The 20,221-nt window shown below is 43.4% G+C and overlaps 1 protein-coding gene across 2 annotated transcripts in view; it reads right to left on the minus strand.

Moving 5' to 3' along the window:
* Positions 1-20,221, minus strand: part of brf1a (BRF1 RNA polymerase III transcription initiation factor subunit a) — a 64,348-nt gene that overhangs the window by 11,777 nt on the left and 32,350 nt on the right. For both annotated transcript variants that reach the window (XM_036962240.1, XM_021584989.2), the window contains exons 13-16: positions 17,457-17,518; positions 17,246-17,327; positions 12,618-12,673; positions 11,404-11,672 (exon numbers count right to left, since the gene is read on the minus strand). In XM_036962240.1, coding sequence (XP_036818135.1) covers positions 11,404-11,672; positions 12,618-12,673; positions 17,246-17,327; positions 17,457-17,518 — 469 coding nt within the window. The remainder of the gene's footprint in view (positions 1-11,403; positions 11,673-12,617; positions 12,674-17,245; positions 17,328-17,456; positions 17,519-20,221) is intronic.

The raw sequence follows: 20,221 nt of genomic DNA on the forward strand, positions 1-20,221 counted from the left end.
TATTCTAACAGACAGGTAGACACAGGCAGAAAAAATATATATAATTACTTAACACATTGGAAAGAATTAACAAAAACAGAGAAGATTAGAATGCTATTTGGCCCTAAACCGAGAGTACACAGAGGCAGAATACCTGACCACCGTGACAAACCCAAAATTAAGATAAGCTTGACTATGTACAGACTCCGTGACCATAGCCTTGCTATTGAGAGAGGCCGCCGTAGGCAGACCTGGCTCTCAAGACAGGCTGTGCACACCGCCCACAAAATTAGGTGGAAACTGAGCTGCACTTCGTACACATTTCCCATTCCAATAAAGCCCTATGAATTGACTTCAATTCTAAGAGGGCAAGAGACTAACAGGCAGAAGGGTGCCAACAGCAGCAGTAATTCCTGGGGAAGAATATCTCCAGTGGATGAAATTAGAATCTCTTGGAGGCTCTCTGCCCCCCCTGCCTGCCCACCCTCTGCCCCCCCTGGTGAGACCCACTCCCCTGGGGGCTTACTGTAAGTGCCTTACTCACACTGATAAGAGTGGAGAGAGAGCACTTTTAATTAATCTGCTTTACTAGGAGGAGGGTGGAGGAGAGGGTGTGTGTGTTCACTGTTCAGCAAGCATGGCATCTTCACTCCCTTTGTCAGAGCTTATTAGAAAAGCATCCAGCAGCACCAGCCTATTCTGGTGCTAGCCTACAAACCTTGTACTAGACAGGACTGGGTGAGCAGGGTTCCCCAATAGGTCCCTTCCACAAACACAGGATCTTAGAGGTACCAGCACACACAGTTATACACAAGGTAATCTATTCACTGTTGTGAGATGGAAAATGCATTAGTTAAATTAGTAGTATGAGGAAGCTATGGTATAAATATATGGACTATGATAAAACATTTTTTTTTAAATAAATCAGGGCTTCAAACTACATTTTCCAGGCAGGGCCTGAAGTCTGAGGCAAAGTACCTCCCTCCTCACCATCAAACTATGCATAAAGATAAACTACCCACAAAAAAACTGTGGTGCCCACTCGCCCGTTTCCAGTATACACACACTTATTCTCCCAGTTTCTACTTTGGCAGGGCAGGCTGAGCGCAGTCCATTCACCCTAAAGTAGATTCTGGGACAGACAGAGCAGAGCTTGGCAGCATGAGACACTGATAGGGCCAAAAGAAGCTCCACATGACACTGACACCATTCATACTCTACTCTAGCATCTCACTACAACACACTCAAACATCTCCCACACACCAAAATACCTGCTTGAGTAAGAACACAAACTCATAGTGTATGAGGGTCCAATGTTTATGATTGTTTAGGCTAGAAGACCAGCCTTGTTTGTTACAAAACAGACATGGCATTTATGAAAGGGAGATCATGGGCTTTATGAAAGGGAGATCATTCTGCGTGGCCCTGGGGAATTCTGACCTCTAAAGAGGATGTTGGAGACATATTGGGTCATATGTGGCCTTTTTTTAAAGTCATGTGTGGCCTGGAGATTGGCCCTGCATTCCCATGTGCCTCTGGGTCTGGGCTAGACCCACACACACACATCAGAGGGATGTGGTCGGGGCTCAGGATGGTGGCATTAGCCAGTAGAGTGACGGCATCTGTCTGACCATGCCCACCAGGGGGAGGATCACAGGCTGATCACACAGACAGGATCAAAATGCTACTACTGTACTACAGGTTCACTACTACCATCCTGGCTTTGAGTATCACAGGCTCAATATGATCACAGACAGCCTGGGAGGATCAGACACACACTACTACTGCATTAATATCATACTAATAACACACTACAGGGACACTACTACCACGCTAACAAGGAGGATCACACAAAACACAGACAATGCGGTCAAAAGAGAGCAGACTGTCTCACACCAAAAGGCAGGCAGAGACAATGTCAGAAATACCAAACAGTCCATTTACTCATTATTAGTGACGAAGGGTATACCGAAACATTGCTACTTTTTAAATACAACATAAAAAACGATTTGATATTAGAATTTTTGTTGCTTTCGGTACACCAAATGTGTCCCACGGATCAAAAGCCTGTATCAGTGAAGGTGATGTCCCCCTAATAATGCCAGCCCACACTGCCTATTCCACTTAGCCCAGCACTGGGAGTCTGGGCTGCATCATGTTAGCTCCCCACTCATGCTGCACACTTGAATAATGTGACACGGCATTTAGAAATGTTGAAACCATTACTGTTGCAAAACAATGTCAATACAGGCTAGAACACTTTACAACGCAAGAAGATACCAGTAGCTTCCAGCTTTATAGGCAAACTTTCCTTGCTAGATTACAGCTAAAGCTGACATCAGTTCACCTCCCTAGTACTTTGTTTGTGATAATATGCCAACCATAACATGCTGATTTTAAAGATAATTGCCACCAAAACTTTATTAATTCACTTTATTGGCCACTCACATTTCTCCCAAAGATAATTTATTGTCTCAAACAAGTAGGGTCTATCTGCAGACCGTGTTAACTACATGCCTCAGCACTACACTACAATTCAATTGATTGGACATGATATATTAGGTCTCACAGTTGGCAGTGGATGTCAGAGCGAAAAACAAGCAATGAGGTCATAGGAATTGTCCGTAGAGCTCCGAGACAGAATTGTGTCGAGGAACAGATCTTGGGAAGGCTACCACACAATTTCTGCAGCATTGAATGTCCCCCAAGAATACAGTGGCCTCCATTATTCTTCAATGGAAGAAGTTTGGAAGCACCATGACTCTTCCTAGAGCTGGCCACCTGGCCAAACTAAGCAATCGGAGGAGAAGGGCCTTGGTCAGGGAGGTGACCAAGAGCCCGATGGTCACTCTAACAGAGCTCCAGAGTTCCCGTGGAGATAGTTGTTCTTCTGGAAGTTTCTCCTACCTCTGCAGCACTCCACCAATCAGGCATTTATGGCAGAGAGGCCAGACGGAAGCCACTCCTCAGTGAATTGCACAACAGCCCACTTGGGAGTTAGACAAAAGGAACCTAAAGGAATCTCAGGCCATGAGAAACAAGATTCTCTGGTCTGATGAAACCATAATTGGACTCTTTGGCATGAATGCCAAGCATCAGGTCTGGAGGAAACCTGGCACCATCCCTACGGTGAAGCATGTTGGTGGCAGCATGCTGTGGGGTGTTTTTCAGCGGCAGGGACTGGGAGACTAGTCAGGATCGAGGGAAAGATGAACGGAGCAAAGTACAAAGAGATGAAAATCTGCTCCAGATGCACACAGGACCTTAGACTGGGGCAAAGGCTTACCTTCCAACAGGACAATTTAACATTTTATTTAACTAGGCAAGTCAGTTAAGAACAAATTCTTATTTACAATGACGGCCTAGGAACAATGGGTTAACTGCCTTGTTCAGGGGCAGAACAACAGATTCTTACCTTGTCAGCTCGGGGATTCGATCTAGAAACATTTTTGGTTACTAGTCCAATGCTCTAACCAACAGGCTACCTGCCCAATGACCCTAAGCACACAGCCAAGACAACGCATGAGTGGCTTTGGGACAAGTCGCTGAATGTCCTCGACGAGCCCGTACTTGAACTCGCCATAACATTTCTGGAGAGACCTGAAAATAGCTTTGCAGCAACGCTCCCCATCCAATCTGACAGAGCTTGAGAGGATCTGCAGAGAAGAACATGAGAAACACCCCAAATACAGGTGTGCCAAGCTTGTAGCATCATACCCAAGAAGAATCAAGGCTGTAATCACTGCCAAAAGGTGCTTCAACAAAGTACTGAGTAAAGGGTCTGAATACTTACAGTATCCGTCAAAAGTTCAGACCCACCAACTCATTCCAAGGTTGTTCTTTATTTTTTACAATTTTATACATTGTAGAATACAGTGGAGACATCAAACCTATTAAATAACATATGGAATCATGTAGTAACCAACAACAAAAAGGGTTAAACAAACCTAAATATATTTTGACAGCTTTGCACGCTCTTGGCATTCTCTCAACCAGCTTCATGAGGTAGTCACCTGGAATGCATTTCAATTAAGAGGTGAGCCTTGTTTAAAGTTAATTTCCTTCCTTCTTAATGCATTTGAGCCAATCAGTTGTGTTGTGACAAGGTAGGGGTGGTATACAGAAGATGCCCTTTTACCAAATAGGGCTGTCCATACTATGGCAAGAACAGCTCAAATAAGTGAAGAGAAACGACAGTCCATCATTACTTTAAGACATTAAGGTCAGTCAATCCGGAAAATGTCAAGAACTTTGAAAGTTTCTTCAAATGCAGTCGCAAACAACATCAAGCGCTATGATGAAACTGGCTCTCATAAAGGACCACAACAGGAAAGGAAAACCCAGAGTTACCTCTGCTGCAGAGGATAAGTTCATTAGAGTTAGCCGCCTCAGAAATTGGAGCCCAAATAAATGCTACAGACTTCAAGTAACAGACACATCTCAACATCAGCTGTTCAGAGGAGACTGCGTGAATCAGGCCTTCATGGTTAAATTGCTGCAAAGAAACCACTACTAAAGGACACCAATGAGAAGAAGACTTGCTTGGGCCAAGAAACACAAGCAAAAGAGATTAGACAGAGTCCAAATTTGAGATTTTTTATTCCAACCGCCTTGTCTTTGTGAGACAGAGTAGACGAACGGATGATCTCCGCATGTGTGGTTCCCACCGTAAAGCATGTGATGGTGCTTTGCTGGTGACACTGTCAGTGATTTATTTAGAATTCAAGGCACACTTAACCAGCATGGCTACCACAGCATTCTGCAGCAATACGCCATCCCATCTGGTTTGCGCTTAGTGGGACTATCATTTGTTTTTCAACAGGACAATGACCCAAAACACTTCCAGGCTGTGTAAGGGCTATTTGAGCAAGAAGGCGGGTGATGGAGTGCTGCATCAGATGACCTGGCCACCACAATCACCTGACCTCAACCCAATTGAAATGGTTTGGGATGATTTGGACCACAGAGTGAAGGAAAAGCAGCCAACAAGTGCTCAGCATATGTGGGAACTCCTTCAAGACTTTTGGAAAAGCATTCCAGGTGAAGCTGGTTGAGAGAATTCCAAGAATGTGCAAAGCTGTCATCGACACTTTTTTGGTGACTACATGATTCCATATGTGTTAGTTCATATTTTTACGTCTTCAATATTATTCTACAATGTAGAAAATACTAAAAATAAAGAAAAATCTTTGAATGAGTAGGTGTCCAAACTTTTGACTGGTACTGTAAGTGATATTTCAGTTACATTTTTTTATGAATTTGCAAAAATGTGTCATTATGGGGTATTGTGTGCAGATCGATGAGGAAAAATAAATGTAATCAATTTTAGAATAAGGCTGTAACATAACAAAATGTGGAAAAATCAAGGGGTCTGAATACTTTCCGAATGCACTGCAAGTCCCAAATATAAGGGAAACAAATTGTCATATGTAGCCCCATCCCATGAAATCAGCCAAACAAGCTCAATAACTCAATGCATGCACACTGTTGAATATACATCAACCTGTATTGTGAATAGGCCTTGGCTCATCTAGATTTACCCAGTTTATCAATAGAGATTACCATTCAGATGTAGATAGATTGTTTTTACCAAAGTCAAATTGATTGTATAATTGATTAATTAATGCATACATGTTTGTCTCTGAAAATGTTTGAGGTAAAACAATTATAATGTAATAATACTGAACTCAAATGATGCCCAACGATTGAACAGAGCAGTAGCTGAGTCTCACTGTCTGGATCAAGAGCCATTCTGTGACTTTGGCTAATATGTGTTTTTTTTCGCCGTGGGATTGTTTTGTTATTGAGTATCATGATACACAACCTGGTATCTAAGTCAAAATTCTGGTATCGTGACAACACTACTCATTATTGCGACACCACCTCAGCTAGAACAGTGAACATGTTCTAAAAATCTACTTCCCCCTCACAGAAGAAAACATGTCTGACGTCTCCTCTCTAATGAGGGCAGGGGTGGTGTAGGTGTGACAGGAGTGACAGAGATGCCTGCACAGACCAGACCCGCTCCATCCTTCCTCCCATGGCATGTCCCCTCTCACACCTCATCCCCCATGAGCTCACACCTTGGACTGGAGTAAGCATGGACACAGCTCAGCTCATTTTGGGGAGACACACAGTAACACTGCTCTTTCATTAGGGAGCTGTACCACACCACCACCACACACCTCCTCCATACTGTCAGATGTCACAGTGACAAACTATACATAGCCTTTGAGAAAGCCCAGAGGACATCAACATTAGCCGTGGCTTCTAAACCTCACAGAAAAATACATCTGTCTGGCTAAAATCTAAGGCTACAGATGTTCCATAAAAGCTTACATCCAAAGACAAACTACTTATCGACTTGTTGGTCCCCAGTGTGTCAATATTTCCATAGTAACCGTCTGTAGTTATTCTACATCCCAAATAGAAAAGCTTCATTCTGATTAAGCAGTGATCACTTTAAGCCTCATTAACCCAAAATATGCAGGCACTATCCTAGATCCTAGCTCCTCCTCCTGCAAGGGGACAGATCTTGTCTTAAAGTTCAGAGGTCAAACTGCTGTTCGAAATTGAGCCGGCTGCCAATAACGACAGCCTCCTAGGGAGCCCTTTCCCTCTGAACATTGATATCAGCAGTGGGGAGTGGCTCCTTGGACAGAGGAGATGTGACATGTATAAATCACCTCTCCAAAGACAATGGGACATATGAAGCACTCCTCTATTGGCGTGACGCCCCCCTCCACCTCTCTAAAAAGGTCAGACAGGAGACACTTGGGGAGACTCCAACACTCTCCCACTTTCACTCCCTCTCTTACTGCCTCAGTCTTTCCCCCACCACTGCTGTCCATCTCCGACTCTCTCTCTGTTAGACTATTAGTCTCTGCTGGGCTTAACACATTTCTAAATCAGCTTACTGCCAATGAGACTAAGCCGGAGCTGAAAAGGCGATTGACGGAGAGCGTCTAGCCAGTGGCTGGCAACTGGTTAGAGCTGGGGGATGGCAACTATATAATTAGAAGAAAATCGTTAAAGCCAAGAGTGAGAGGAGCGAGACTAAAAGAGATGGAACCCTTGAGGATAATGTTAAGGTTACATCAGTAATATAACAAATTTAATGGGGAGATGATTACAGTGAATGAGAAACAAAGAAAGCATTTACCCTACATATGAATGTATAATCTGAGATGTTTGTGTACGGCCCATGCTTCCTGCCATCCAGGACCTCTATACCAGGTGGTGTCAAAGTTGTTTTCAACTTTCCCTTACGGTACTTGTCGACTATCGGTCTTGTGCCGGTATTTAGCCTTAGATGGAGTTTACCACACGCTTTGGGCTGCATTCCCAAACAAAGACTCCAGCCACCCCAGTCATAGACTGTTCTCTCAGCTACCGCACAGCAAGCGGTACCGGAGTGCCAAGTCTAGGTCCAAAAGGCTTCTGAACAGCTTCTACCCCACCACCTTTAAAAAATATATATACTGCTGCTACTCGCCGTTTATCTATGCATAGTCAATTTACCCCTACCTACATGTACATATTTCCTCAATTACCTTGACTAACCTGTACTCCCGCACATTGACTCAGGACCGGTACCACCTGTAAATAGCCTTGTTATTGTTATTTTATTGTCCTTTTTTTACTTCTTAACATTCCATTGTTGGTTAAGGGTTTGTAAGTAAGCATTTCACGATAAGGTCTACACCGGTTGTATTCGGCGCATGTGACAAATAACATTTGATTCTGTCACTATGTGATGATGAGCACTTCACACTGGCAGAGGGTGAGAAACCAGCAGTAGTGAGAAAAGGATTTGGCTGGTGCCAACAGTCAGTCCTTCTCCTCTGGGATCTCCAGACAGACCACTCTGGTTCAGACACTTTCACTGTTTAGTATGCCCCTGGGCTCACAGAACTGAAAGAATAATTGTCTGAGTGCTTTGATACAAGATGACTCCCTTTGTCACCAAGGCAGGTGCTAATACATGAGTGGTGAGTATAAAACAGTGTATAGTGAGAAAGGCACTCAGTGCATCCGTCAGTCCATGCGTTACTACTCAAGAGCGACTATTTGACTGGTTCAGGCTGTGGAACAATGAACTACGACTAATATAAACTCTGCCCATCTCAACGGTTCCCGTGGTGCTTCTTGGGCTGTAGATGGATATACTGTGGGATGGAGTCCAAACGGCCCACTTTGGAGCTCTAGTCCGAAAATGTCCAACCTTCATTGGCCCATTAGTTGTGGTAAAGCATTAGTAGAACAAAGGTTTGGCTGTAGACAACTGTTTGAAAATCTAGAAGAGAGAAAGCTACTGCTAGCGGAGCTGGATGTCCAACAGAGAAAAATATGCAGTTTCCCAGCAGTCTATTGTCCTCCTGTCCAGCCCAACGTATGCCTCACGTAGGATGGGATGCCCTCTGATCTGTAGCATTGTAACGGGTGGAGACTGCCTGGCAGTGGCACCCAAAGAGTTGGTTCCTGTGAGAAGCAAATCAAGAGAAATCCCATGGAAATACTTAGTGGTCACAGTCAGTCAGGGGTTGCAGGGCAGTGGGGGAGATCAGAGAGAGGCCAGGGAAGGGCTGGAAACCAGAGGGAGATTATACTCTCCCAATAGAGCTGCTACTATTAGTAGAAAAACAATTCTTAAAAATGGACTGAAAATAAAGTGTGAAACATATTGGTCCATGTGGGGATGATCTGATGTCCCTACTCTGCTGATGACACCTGCTCTGAGAGGCTGAATAGAAATGCAGAGAAAGTTGTTAATTCTTCACAGGCAGCAGAGAGAAAATTGATGGTCAAAAACTCTTGCCACAACCCTGTCCATTAGACCAGACTGTGGATCAGAGCTTCCACTAGAACTTTAGGGTTCGATTTACACTTCTGAAACCCAACACAGACCGAAACCATACAACCCCCTCCCCTTGGTGAAATATGCAGTCAAGTATTCCTCCCCAAAAAGTTGAATGGGGAAAAGGGCTTTAAAAAGAGAGAAGAAAGAAAAACAGCTTTGAATGGGAACAGATTAAGGAGGGAGAAGAGGGAAGAAAAAAAAGCACTGGAGGGCAATTATCTGGGCTATTTCTGGAAGAGTGCTTTTCCATCCTCCAGTCGGAATGAAGGGAACAGGGAGGCCCTGTTTGGCAGCTGGCTGGAGAGGCGTGGAGGAATAGGAGGGAGAGGGATAGAGGGATTGAAGGACTGTCGGGTGGGAGTCCTGTAAAGTACAGGCCTGTGACCGGGTGAAGGGCTGGGGAAAGGGGGAGCTCAGAGGCCTTCCCTGGAGGCCAGGCTGGCCATGACCGAGGATGGGAGACCCTGTATAAAGCAGGCTTGAGACTGTGCAGGAACGGGCCGGTTCCTACAGGGAAGAACCTTTAAGTGGAGTGGAGTGTGGGGGAGCAGAGCAGTGGTTGGAGGAAGGTGAGAAGGAGTACAATGCTTCAGTGTAGCAGTCAGTAAGGTCTGGAAGCAGGCAGCACAATGGACTTACTGTCAGCCACCGCTCTCCTCCACTTTAATAGTTCTCCCTGACTCGCCTTTTAAATAACCATACAGCAACCTTTTCAGAGCCCCAGTAAGGGTGTACTCGTCAAACAACCAGTGAAAGGACTCTTTCTGCAGTCAATGGGCAAGTTATGTTTTCATTTGAATGTTACAATTTCTGAGGTACAGCAAAGATGCCAAATTATCAACATAGTGATATAGAAAAAGTAACTGTTTGGATAAACCATGGTGTGATCCCGTCCTGTGGTTAAAACTATTTTTGTTGAGCAAGCAGAACTAAAGTGCAAAGTTCCAATTTTTCTCAGTCTTAAAAGCTACCTGCTAGCAAAAGCACTGTTCCATTCAGGAAAAACAAGTGTTGAAAGTGTACAATGAATGATTCAATAACCATAATGTACATGAATCATTTACTGACATGAATGCATTTTTTTTTTTAAATGTACGGGTGGACAGTTGGAGGGAAAATTGTAATTCTTAAAGGGGGGAAAGGTTCATCCATGAAGCCCTCTTCAACAGCAGAAAAAAACACGTAACTGGAGATGTCTTGAGTGTGTAAACTACAGTAAACGTCAGCTTTCTAAAGAAGTGCTAGGCTACTCTGACTGGTGCAACTATACTGAACAAAAATATAAAACGCAACATACTATATTTCAACACTTCTACTGAGTTACAGTTCATAAAGGCCCACCCACTGAGGAGCCAGGCCCAGTCAATCAGAATGAGTTTTCCCCCACAAAAGGGCGTTATTACAGACAGAAATACGAATCAGGTTGCTGGTCTCAGATCATCCCGCAGGTGAAGTAGCAAGATGTGGAGGTCCTGGGCTGGTGTGGTTACATGTGATCTGCGGTTGTGAGGCCGGTTGGACGTACTGACAAATTCTCAAAAATGACAATGGAGGTGGTTTATGGTAGAGAAATAAAGATGAAATTCTCTGGAAACAGCTCTTGACAAGGGAAAAATGCTCACTAACAGGGATGTAAACAAATTTGTGCACAACTTTGAGAAATAAGCTTTTTGTGTGTATGGAATATTTCTGCAATCTTTTATTTCAGCTCATAAAAATGGGTTGAGAGGGTAGGATGAAGGGAGGAGCTGCAACCAGATGACTCCAGTAACACTTACTGCACTAAGAAGAGGGGGGGGGGGGGCTCTCCTGGATGTCACTAAAAGGCTGGCTCTAGGCTGAGCTGGGTCTAGGCTGAGCTGGGTCTAGGCTGAGCTGGGTCTAGGCTGAGCTGGGTTTAAGACTTGTACACCTGCAAGACGGTTCCACACAAATGAGATTTATTGAGTGTTTTTGAGGAGGTTTTTTTTAATGGAAAGTTGGGAAACCAATTTCAGTAATACCAAGCAAACAGAAAAGTCAAAACTCAAAACTGAAGAAACTGATTAACTTCAGAAGAAAGCCTCACAGTGGATCATAACATACTGAATGTGTGTGTTGAGAAAGCGGGAAAGAAAGAGAGAATGAGATCAAGCAAATCCTGGCAGAAAGAAAAGGTAAATCTCAGGGAAGCACATGGGAGTGAGTGGCGGTCTGAGTGAGTCCACAGCCTTCCAGAAAAACTAAAAAAAGGAACGCGAGCATCTGTCTGGTTGTCGCTGGTGATTATTCCAGGCTAGAGGAAAAGTGCAGCCTCATCATTATTGAGAAGAGCAGCAACATCGCTTCAACAGGCTGGGAAGTGGGCATGTTGCCCCTAGTGACAGACAGGAGGCTCAGAGAAGGACAAAAATACTGTTGCATCACTCACATTTCCATTCATCTCCCATTTATTCAACACTGCTGCCATCAGTCAGTCTTGAAGCTTAATCAGCCAATACTGAATATATTGAACAATATATGACAGTGAACAGCAGTGGTATTATTAGATAGACTGAGTCACCCTGTGGTTCTGATTCACCCACCTCTTGCCCAGGCTGCTGAGTGGTGTGCCCAGGCTCAGAGGGACATTGTTGGGTTTGCGGTATCGTCCAGTCAGCCTCTGGGCTCCAGGGGTGGCTCCTTTCGGAGACTCTGCTGTCTGGCGGGCTGGACTGGCGCATGGCTTGACATTCAGCTCCTTCAGGATATCGTAGTTGATCTTAGTGGAGATCTTCTTCTGCTCCAGCATCTTCTCTATGGCCTCGTCGGCTGTGCTGGCATGGATCGGAGCCCGCTTCTTGGAGGTCTTGGGCTACAGGGCACATAGTGGGGTTTCAAATCACTCAGTGTCCAGTCAAATGCAATTACTTATGCAAATTAGTGCTTTAGCTTAATGTACATTTGTAACTATACTTTGCACAACAAAGGGATGCTCTAGCTATGCGGCAGTATTATGGGAGGGGGCTGATTGTGAATTTGGACAACATGGCATAAGGTGGTTGGATCAGTGCTGTCAAAGATTCCACACCTCATTAGGTATCTATTGCGCTGCAGTTAATCCAGCTAGTGAAAACCAGAGAGCAGATGTTGGACCTAACAAGGAGGCTGGGCCTTGCCAAATACTGACGTGAAATGATGAACCCACTAGAGTGGAAAACATGCACACACATTGACACACCACAGCTTAGCATATATCCAGGCCACCCCAAGATCACTGCTTCTTTATACCAGTGGTTCTCAACTGGTTTAGTCTCGGGACCCAAATTGAACCAGGTTGTCTATCGCGATCCAATAATCCTGTCACGATTTTTTGTTGTTGCCAAAATGCAATCTGGAAAATGTTTAATGCTATATTGACAGTAAATGCACCAATTATATGACAAAGGAACAACAGTCCCACCTTTTTCCATTGCCAATAATTCCACTTCGCCCATATTCTTGATGAAGAATGTTAAACTCACTGGTGTGAGATTTTTTTTAACCTAATCCACTAAAGTCACTGCTAATAATTCTAAATTGAGAACTGATTGAAAAAAAATAAAAAATACATTAAAAAACAAAATAGGTTCATTATCATTTATACACACTTTCTACCTGATTTTAGTAGTTTAAGTTCAGACTGGTTTATTTTGACAAAAAAATTAAGTGTTTATTTGTATTATTCAGACACTCGCAACACATTCAAAACCTCCCAAGACCCAAATTTGGGTTGCAACCCACCAGTTGAGAATCGCTGCTTTAGATTGTCAGGATTTACCTTCTTGTCCTTGTAAATCCCCAGCTCCTTCTCTTTTGCTATCCGCTCTTCCTTTTCTGAAAGTATAAATGGATTGGGGGAATTCAATTGTAAATATAGTTATTTGTAAAGAGTCAATACAAAACAGTTTATTACAATATGTGCCTGGTGTGTTGTGGCCACAGGGGCTCTCTAAATAAATGCTAATTTAACCATTCTTCTAGTTGTTTAAAATGCAGTGGTAAATATGAAAATAAAAGCTTCCAATGAAATTAACATCCCCACCTGTCATGATTTATTTCTATGTGGTGGCACTGTCTACTCAGTAGTGCTGAATTTTGACCTCAGCTGAGCTCCTTCATGCATAGATTTTTCTTTGCACTTCCTCATTTTCACCATGCGTTTGTGATTAAAATAGCCTTTATTCCAATGCATTTAATTTATCGTTTGCTTTTGTCAGTCAGCTGTTCAGAGCGCACACTGCTTTGTTTTTCAGGTGCGTACAGATACTGATGTTCTCCGTACCATCCGGGCCAGAAGTAGGCCATTTATTTTGCTTTATTATTGTCTATCAATATTTGTTTTCTTTCCTGGATCAGCTGACGGTCGACAATATCACTAGCCTAGAGCTAGACACCAATGTGCATCCAATAAGTATACGTTAATGATACTATGCCGATAGTTTCGGTTAGAAGCATTTGATTTTGCAATGACATAAGATTACATTGTCTGGGATTTGTGTGCCCATGGGAACTGTTTCCACGGCGAAACAAATCCAATCTTATTGGTCACATACACGTGTTTAGCAGATGTTATTGCGGGCGTGCTTCTAGTTCCGACAGTGCAGCAATATCTAACAAGTAATATATAAAACAATTTCACAACAAATACCTAATACACATCTAAGTAAATTAATGAAATCAAGAAAATATAAATATATGGATGAGCAATGTCAGAGCGGCATAGACTAAGATACAGTAGATAGCATAGAATACAGTATATACAGTTACATACACTTTAGCCAAATACATTTAAACTCAGTTTCACAATTCCTGACATTTAATCCTAGTAATAATTCCCTGTCTTAGGTCAGTTAGGTTCACCACTTTATTTTAAGAATGTGAAATGTCAGAATAATATTAGAATGATTTATTTCAGCTTTTATTTCTTTCATCACATTCCCAGTGGGTCAGAAGTTTACATACACTCAATTAGTATTTGGTAGCATTGCCTTTAAATTGTTTAACTTGAGTCAAACACGTCGGGTAGCCTTCCACATTCTTCCCACAATAAGTTGGGTGAATTTTGGCCCATTCCTCCTGACAGAGCTGGTGTAACTGAGTCAGGTTTGTAGGCCTCCTTGCTCGCACACGCTTTTTCAGTTCTGCCCACCAATGATGTGGGCAGATGTTGCTTCAATATATCCATGTAATTTTCACCACATAAAGTGCACCAGTCCCTCCTGCAGCAAAGGACCCCCACAATATGATGCTGCCAACCCCATGCTTCACAGTTGTGTTCTTGGGCTTGCAAGCCTGCCCCTTTTTCCTCCAAACATAACGATGGTCATTACGGCCAAACAGTTCTATTCTTGTTTCATCAGACCAGAGAACATTTCTCCAAAAAGTACGATCTTTGTCCCCATGTGCAGTTTCAAACCGTAGTCTGGCTTTTTTATGGTGGTTTTGGAGCAGTGGCTTCTTCCTTGCTGAGTGGTCTTTCAGGTTATGTTGATATAGGACTCGTTTTACTGTTGATATAGACAATTTTGTACCCGTTTCCTCCAGCATCTTCACAAGGTCCTTTGCTGTTGTTCTCGGATTGATTTGCACTTTTCGCAAAGTACATTCATCTTCTAGGAGACAGAGAACAGCTCCTTCCTGAGCGGTATGACGGCTGCGTGGTCCCATGGTGTTTATACTTGCGTACAATTGCTTGTACAGATGAACGTGGTACCTTCAGGCGTTTGGAAATTGCAACCAAGGATGAACCAGACTTGTGTAGGTCTACAATTATTTTCTGAGGTCTTGGCTGACTTCTTTTGATTTTCCCATGATGTCAAGCAAAGAGGCACTGAGTTTAAAGGTAGGCCTTGAAATACATCCACAGGTACACCTCAAATTGACTCAAATGATGTCAATTAGCTTATCAGAAGCATCAAAAGCCATGACATCTTTTTCTGGAATGTTACACTAAGTTGACTGTGCCTTTAAACAGCCTGTATGTAAACTTCTGACCCACTGGAATTGTGATACAGTGAATTATAAGTGAAATAATCTGTCTGTAAACAATTGTTGGAAAAATTACTTGTGTCATTCAAAGTAGATGTCCTAACCGACTTGCCAAAACTATAGTTTGTTAACAAGAAATGTGTGGAGTGGTTGAAAAACAAGTTAATGACTCCAACCTAAGTCTATGTAAATTTCCAACTTCAACTGTACATGTGAGATGAGTAATTCAAGATATGTAAACATTAAAGTGACGAGTGTTCCATTTATTAAAGTGGCCAATGATTTCAAGTCTGTGTGTAGGCAGCAGCCTCTCTGTGCTAGTGATGCCATTTAACAGTCTGATGGCCCTGAGATAGAAGCTGTTTTTCAGTCTCTCGGTCCCAGCTTTGATGCACCTGTACTGACCTCTCCTTCTGGATGATAGCAGGGTGAACAGGCGGTAGCTCGGGTGGTTGTTGTCCTTGATGATCTTTTTGGCCTTCCTGTGATATTGGGTGCTGTAGGTGTCCTGGAGGGCAAGTAGTTTGCCCCCAGTGATGCGTTGCGTAGACCGCACCACCCTCTGGAGAGCCCTGCGGTTGTAGGCGGTGCAGTTGCCGTACCAGGCGGTGATACAGCCCGACAGGATACTCTCAATTGTGCATCTGTAAAAGTTTGAGGGTTTTAGCTGACAGGACAAAATTCTTCAGCCTGCTGAGGTTGAAGAGGCGTTGTTGTGCCTTCACCACACTGTGTGGCTGGACCATTTCAGTTTGTCAATGATATGTACGCAGAGAAACGTAAAAAAAAACGTTCCACCTTCTCCACTGCTGTCCTATTGATGTGGATAGGGGGTTCTCCCTCTGGTGTTTCCTGAAGTCCACGATCATGTCCTTTGTTTTGTTGCCGTTGATTGAGGTTATTTTCCTGACACCACACTCCCAGAGCCCTCACCTCCTCATGTAGGCTGTCTCGTCGTTGTTGGTAATCAAGCCTACTACTGTCTCGTGTGTAAACTTGATAAGTGAGTTGGAGGTGTGAATGGCCATGCAGTCATGGGTGAACAGGAATTACAGGAGGGGGCTGAGCACGCACCTTTGTGGGGCCCCAGTGATGAGGATCAGCAAAGTGGAGATGTTGTTTCCTACCTTCACCACCTGGGGGTGGCCCTTCAGGAAGTCCACGACTCAGTTGCACAGAGCGGAGTTCAGAACCAGGGCCCAGAGCTTAATGATGAGCTTGGAGGGTACTATGGTGTTGAATGCTAAGCTATAGTCAATTAACAGCATTCTTGCATAGGTATTCCTCCTGTCCAGATGGGATAGGGCAGTGTGCAGTGTGATGGCGATTGCATCGTATGTGGACCTATTGGGGTGGTAAGCAAATTGAAGTGGGTCTAGGGTGACAGGTAAGTTGGAGGTAATATGACCATTGACTAGTCTCTCAAAGCACTTCATGATGATAGAAGTGAATGCTATGGGGAAATAGTAATTTAGTTCAGTTACCTTTGCATTCTTGGGTACAGGAACAATGGTGGCCATCAATTTTACATAATGAAAAGTTACGTTGACAGTTACACTTACAGCGCATTTTCCAAGATCTCCAAGATCCATGATTTGTACAGGGTTTAAGTTCATGGTTCTAATTCAATTGTTAAATGCTTAATAATGACAAATAACTGTCATGTCATTGATGTAAGAAAAGGTAGTGCTATGTAAAAAAAAAAAAATATTCAACTCATGTATTATATTGAATGCTTCCTAATCAGCGTGTGTTCATGAGTTTAAAATTGCCTTGACTGAGAGGGTAGGCTACTGGCAGTAGTGTAGGCCTAGCGAGGGTAAACTCAAGTAAATGCCGTTTACCCACCTTTTTTCAGAAAAATGCATTGAAATTACCGGGAGCATTACTTTTTTCACCGTTTACGACCTATATATTTTTTTACTACTACACACTGGCTACCGGTAAGGCCTATTTAAAGTTTATGGTAATACACATTGTAGCCTAGTCTAGAAAGTTGACCGTGTGTGTTAGGGAGATGGTCCCGTTTTTCCCGGGACAGTTTAAGCCCCATTTCAACTGTCCCGAAATTTCAGGCTACAAGAAAGGCTCAATTTGTCAGCAAGACACATCAATTAATTTATGCCTAATCAATGGCAATCGCTGAAGGTCATTAGGCACACATGTTGGTGTTTTGTAACAGATGTTTATTTCCATTAATCAAATAGAGTGAGTAGGCTGTACATGCAGTTTGGATGCTGGAATTATTTGAGTGGGCGAACAAGCACAGGTAGCCTACTTTGACGTGATTTATTTGACAGAAAAATATCATGACTAGTTGTATTCCTGCCACATTAAAAGGTAATGTACAGTTCAAATGACGTCTATTACTAAGCACATGAATTTTGCAATACAGAGACCCCCTGGGTGTGGCTGTACCTTTCTGCTCTTTCAAGTAGTCTTCATTCTGTTTCAGCCAAAGCTCAGTCTTGATTTTCACCTCTTTGTCATTCAGGAGATACTGCAGAGAAGGGTACATAAATGACCTTAGTTATGCATTTCCAGGCTTTATTTGCTGGCAATCCTGTAAAGTCAGAATGAATAGATGGTTCAATATTAGGTGCAACTTAAATTAAAATACAGTACATACCAGCTCAATCTCATCATCATCAATACCACTCAAGTCCAGCTCTCCATTTTCAGCATCCTCATCTGAAAAATAAATTCAACATTATTATTATAAATGTTAAGTATTGTAGGTTCTCAGGTACGCCAACCCACTCTGGGAGAAAGATATCAATTCCACAGCAGATAACACTTTACGAAATTCATCCAGTGTGTTTCTGCAAAAACAATTGTGCCTGGAGTTTCAGTAAATAATAAGCACCACAAATTTAAAAAAACAAACAATAAGTAATAGGTTTAAGCCTGATTTAAGCAGATCTGCCTGTACAGATTGGCTTTTCAATTACAATACGCTTTCAAGATTGTGGTACGCTTTATTTTCATGGAGTTGCTGAAACGTCAATTTACATTTTGATGCGAGACAATGGATTCCTAAGCCTCATTTCCATTTTTACCCTCCTTCCTCTGGTGATTGTTCAGGTTGTCTGAGAAGAAACAGCCACCTTTATGCCGAGACAAGACAGGAGTGTTCTCAAATCCCAGGGAACTCAACACTTCAATGATGGACTGGGAAGAAAAACGTTCTCACAAAGGAAAAGTCTGATTACCTTTGATAACAGAGACAAAATGATTGAGGGTTTGACTTCGGCAAGAAAAAAATGAATACAACATCTTTCACACACAGATGAATCTCCTTGATTAGCCATTTTCTAATAAAGTGAGACTCCTTCGCCTGCCTACACACAGACAGTCTCAGTCAAAGGGAAGAGAATCGCGTCTTAAGGGGCAACATGTGACAGGTTTATGGGAGCCGTTTAACTTCTGTCACCTCTCTGTTTGACGTGTTCAGAGAGCCATGCTTCCCTAGGTTAACACACTCACCACAGAAGCACACTTCAAAGCCGTGCCACACACATCCAGACAGGCTTCCCAGATAATTAAAGAGAGACAGGTGCTCAGGACACGCCACACACACACCTGCAATATTACAGAAGTTGCAATCCAGTCAGTCGTGTTCAGTAGGTCCCAATAGGTCTGGCCCAGCCCTCTCAAAACTTCCTTTCAGTGAAGTGTGAGGGGAATTTTTTTAATTTAACTTGGTGAGTCAGTTAAGAACAGCAGGATAAAAGGCAGTGCAGTTTACATTATATTCTCCTTTAATAAAACCCTCTTAAAAATGACATCATGGTGGGAGATGGGCTTCTACAGTTTTTGTTCACACACTCTTGCACAGCACACCCTGCGTATCAATGCCACGAGCCCCAGGATTCCTTAGGCCTTTCCTTTCCCAATGAACACTTCTTTACCAGTAGATCCCCCTCCCCCTGGAGCACTCTAGAACACACTCCAAATCCACCACGGAGGGGAGGAATGAAGGGTAGACCACTGTCAGATCATCAACTGTGGGGGCTGTCCAGAAGCTAATAACACCCAATTCTGATGTGATGTCAGAGATTAGATGCTATACCGCAGAGCTTCACTTTTGTGTGTGAGTGAGAGAGAGAGAGATTGAGAGTCGCTGAGCTCCTTGAGCCTATATTTCAGAGAGAGAAAAAGACAGGGGAGAAAGAAAAAAAGTATGGTCCAGCAAATTAGAAGGGAGCAACAGTGCTTCGAACCTGCGTCCTCCTCCCTTCTCCGCGCTATGCCCAGAAAACACTCTCCAGAGTTTGTGATCGTCAGGATGAATCAGCTTGTGGCATGGTGCTGTTCACGGTGGATCACTATTACCTAAACATCAAGACTCCCTTGAGGTCCCCAACAACACCGCTGTTCCAAACACAAGGCTTTCCCTTAACCTGAGAACATGACAAGTCTCATCATCATTCAAAACCAGCCCAGTGGTAAAGTTAAGCAGACTACATGGCAGCTCTGTGCTGAAGACAACCAAACAGAGCAGAGGAAATAAATAAAGTGTAATATTCTCCAACTGACATGGGCAGGCTGGTTCACCATGTTGAGCACATCTCTAGCACTAACCTTGGGACAGGGACCCACCAAGCATTACAGCCCACTTCATTATCTGTTCCAACCCTACCACATACATCAAACAGCATTCAGATATGTTATCATGGTGCCTTGACAGTCCTTATGACATAATCCTGTGTTTGTGCCCCCTCGTTTCCACCATGCTAAATCAATAAACAGGTTTTAGCCCTGATGCACGCACAGCGAGTTAAAACCCTATGTGTGTGTGTGTGTGAGTGAGAGAAAGTAACAGCCTGAGGCACAGGACTTCCTGCTCCTCCGTGGTAAACGGCAGCTGTCATCTCCACTCAGGCTGGGAGCTACAGACAGAGCATCTCCTTTTCCTCCCCAGTCCACGGAGACGGATCATGTCCAGTCACGAATCGCTCATATGACATGTGTCACAGACTATGATGCAGCATCTCACCAAGCCTAGGAGACACTACTGCAGCTCTTGAGAAACACAATCAGCCTGGTTTTACATTTGAAATCACAAAGGAGCTTTGTGAGACTTCCTGACAAAGTGCAATAGGCCTGCAGAGATTAAAATACATACTAGAATGTTTTTATCCTAATCTTCCCGCTTTTGACATATGCATATCTCTATGATGTCATCAGTAGTCACCTTACCCCACCTTCCTCCGAGGGGCTGGCCATCCGGCCATCTGTCATGCTGGCCCTGGCCCTACAGACTGTACTGCCCCTAGGCATTGTAAAACACCCCACATCTCCGCCTCCTCACTGTGGAATTGAGGCATCTCCAGATGTCAGGCAGAGAATGTAAATGACAGAGCGGAGGACCTTTGTGTGTGTGTGTAGCTT

This window comes from Oncorhynchus mykiss, chromosome 25, assembly GCF_013265735.2.
Source record: "Oncorhynchus mykiss isolate Arlee chromosome 25, USDA_OmykA_1.1, whole genome shotgun sequence".
In the NCBI taxonomy this organism is placed as follows: domain Eukaryota; kingdom Metazoa; phylum Chordata; class Actinopteri; order Salmoniformes; family Salmonidae; genus Oncorhynchus; species Oncorhynchus mykiss.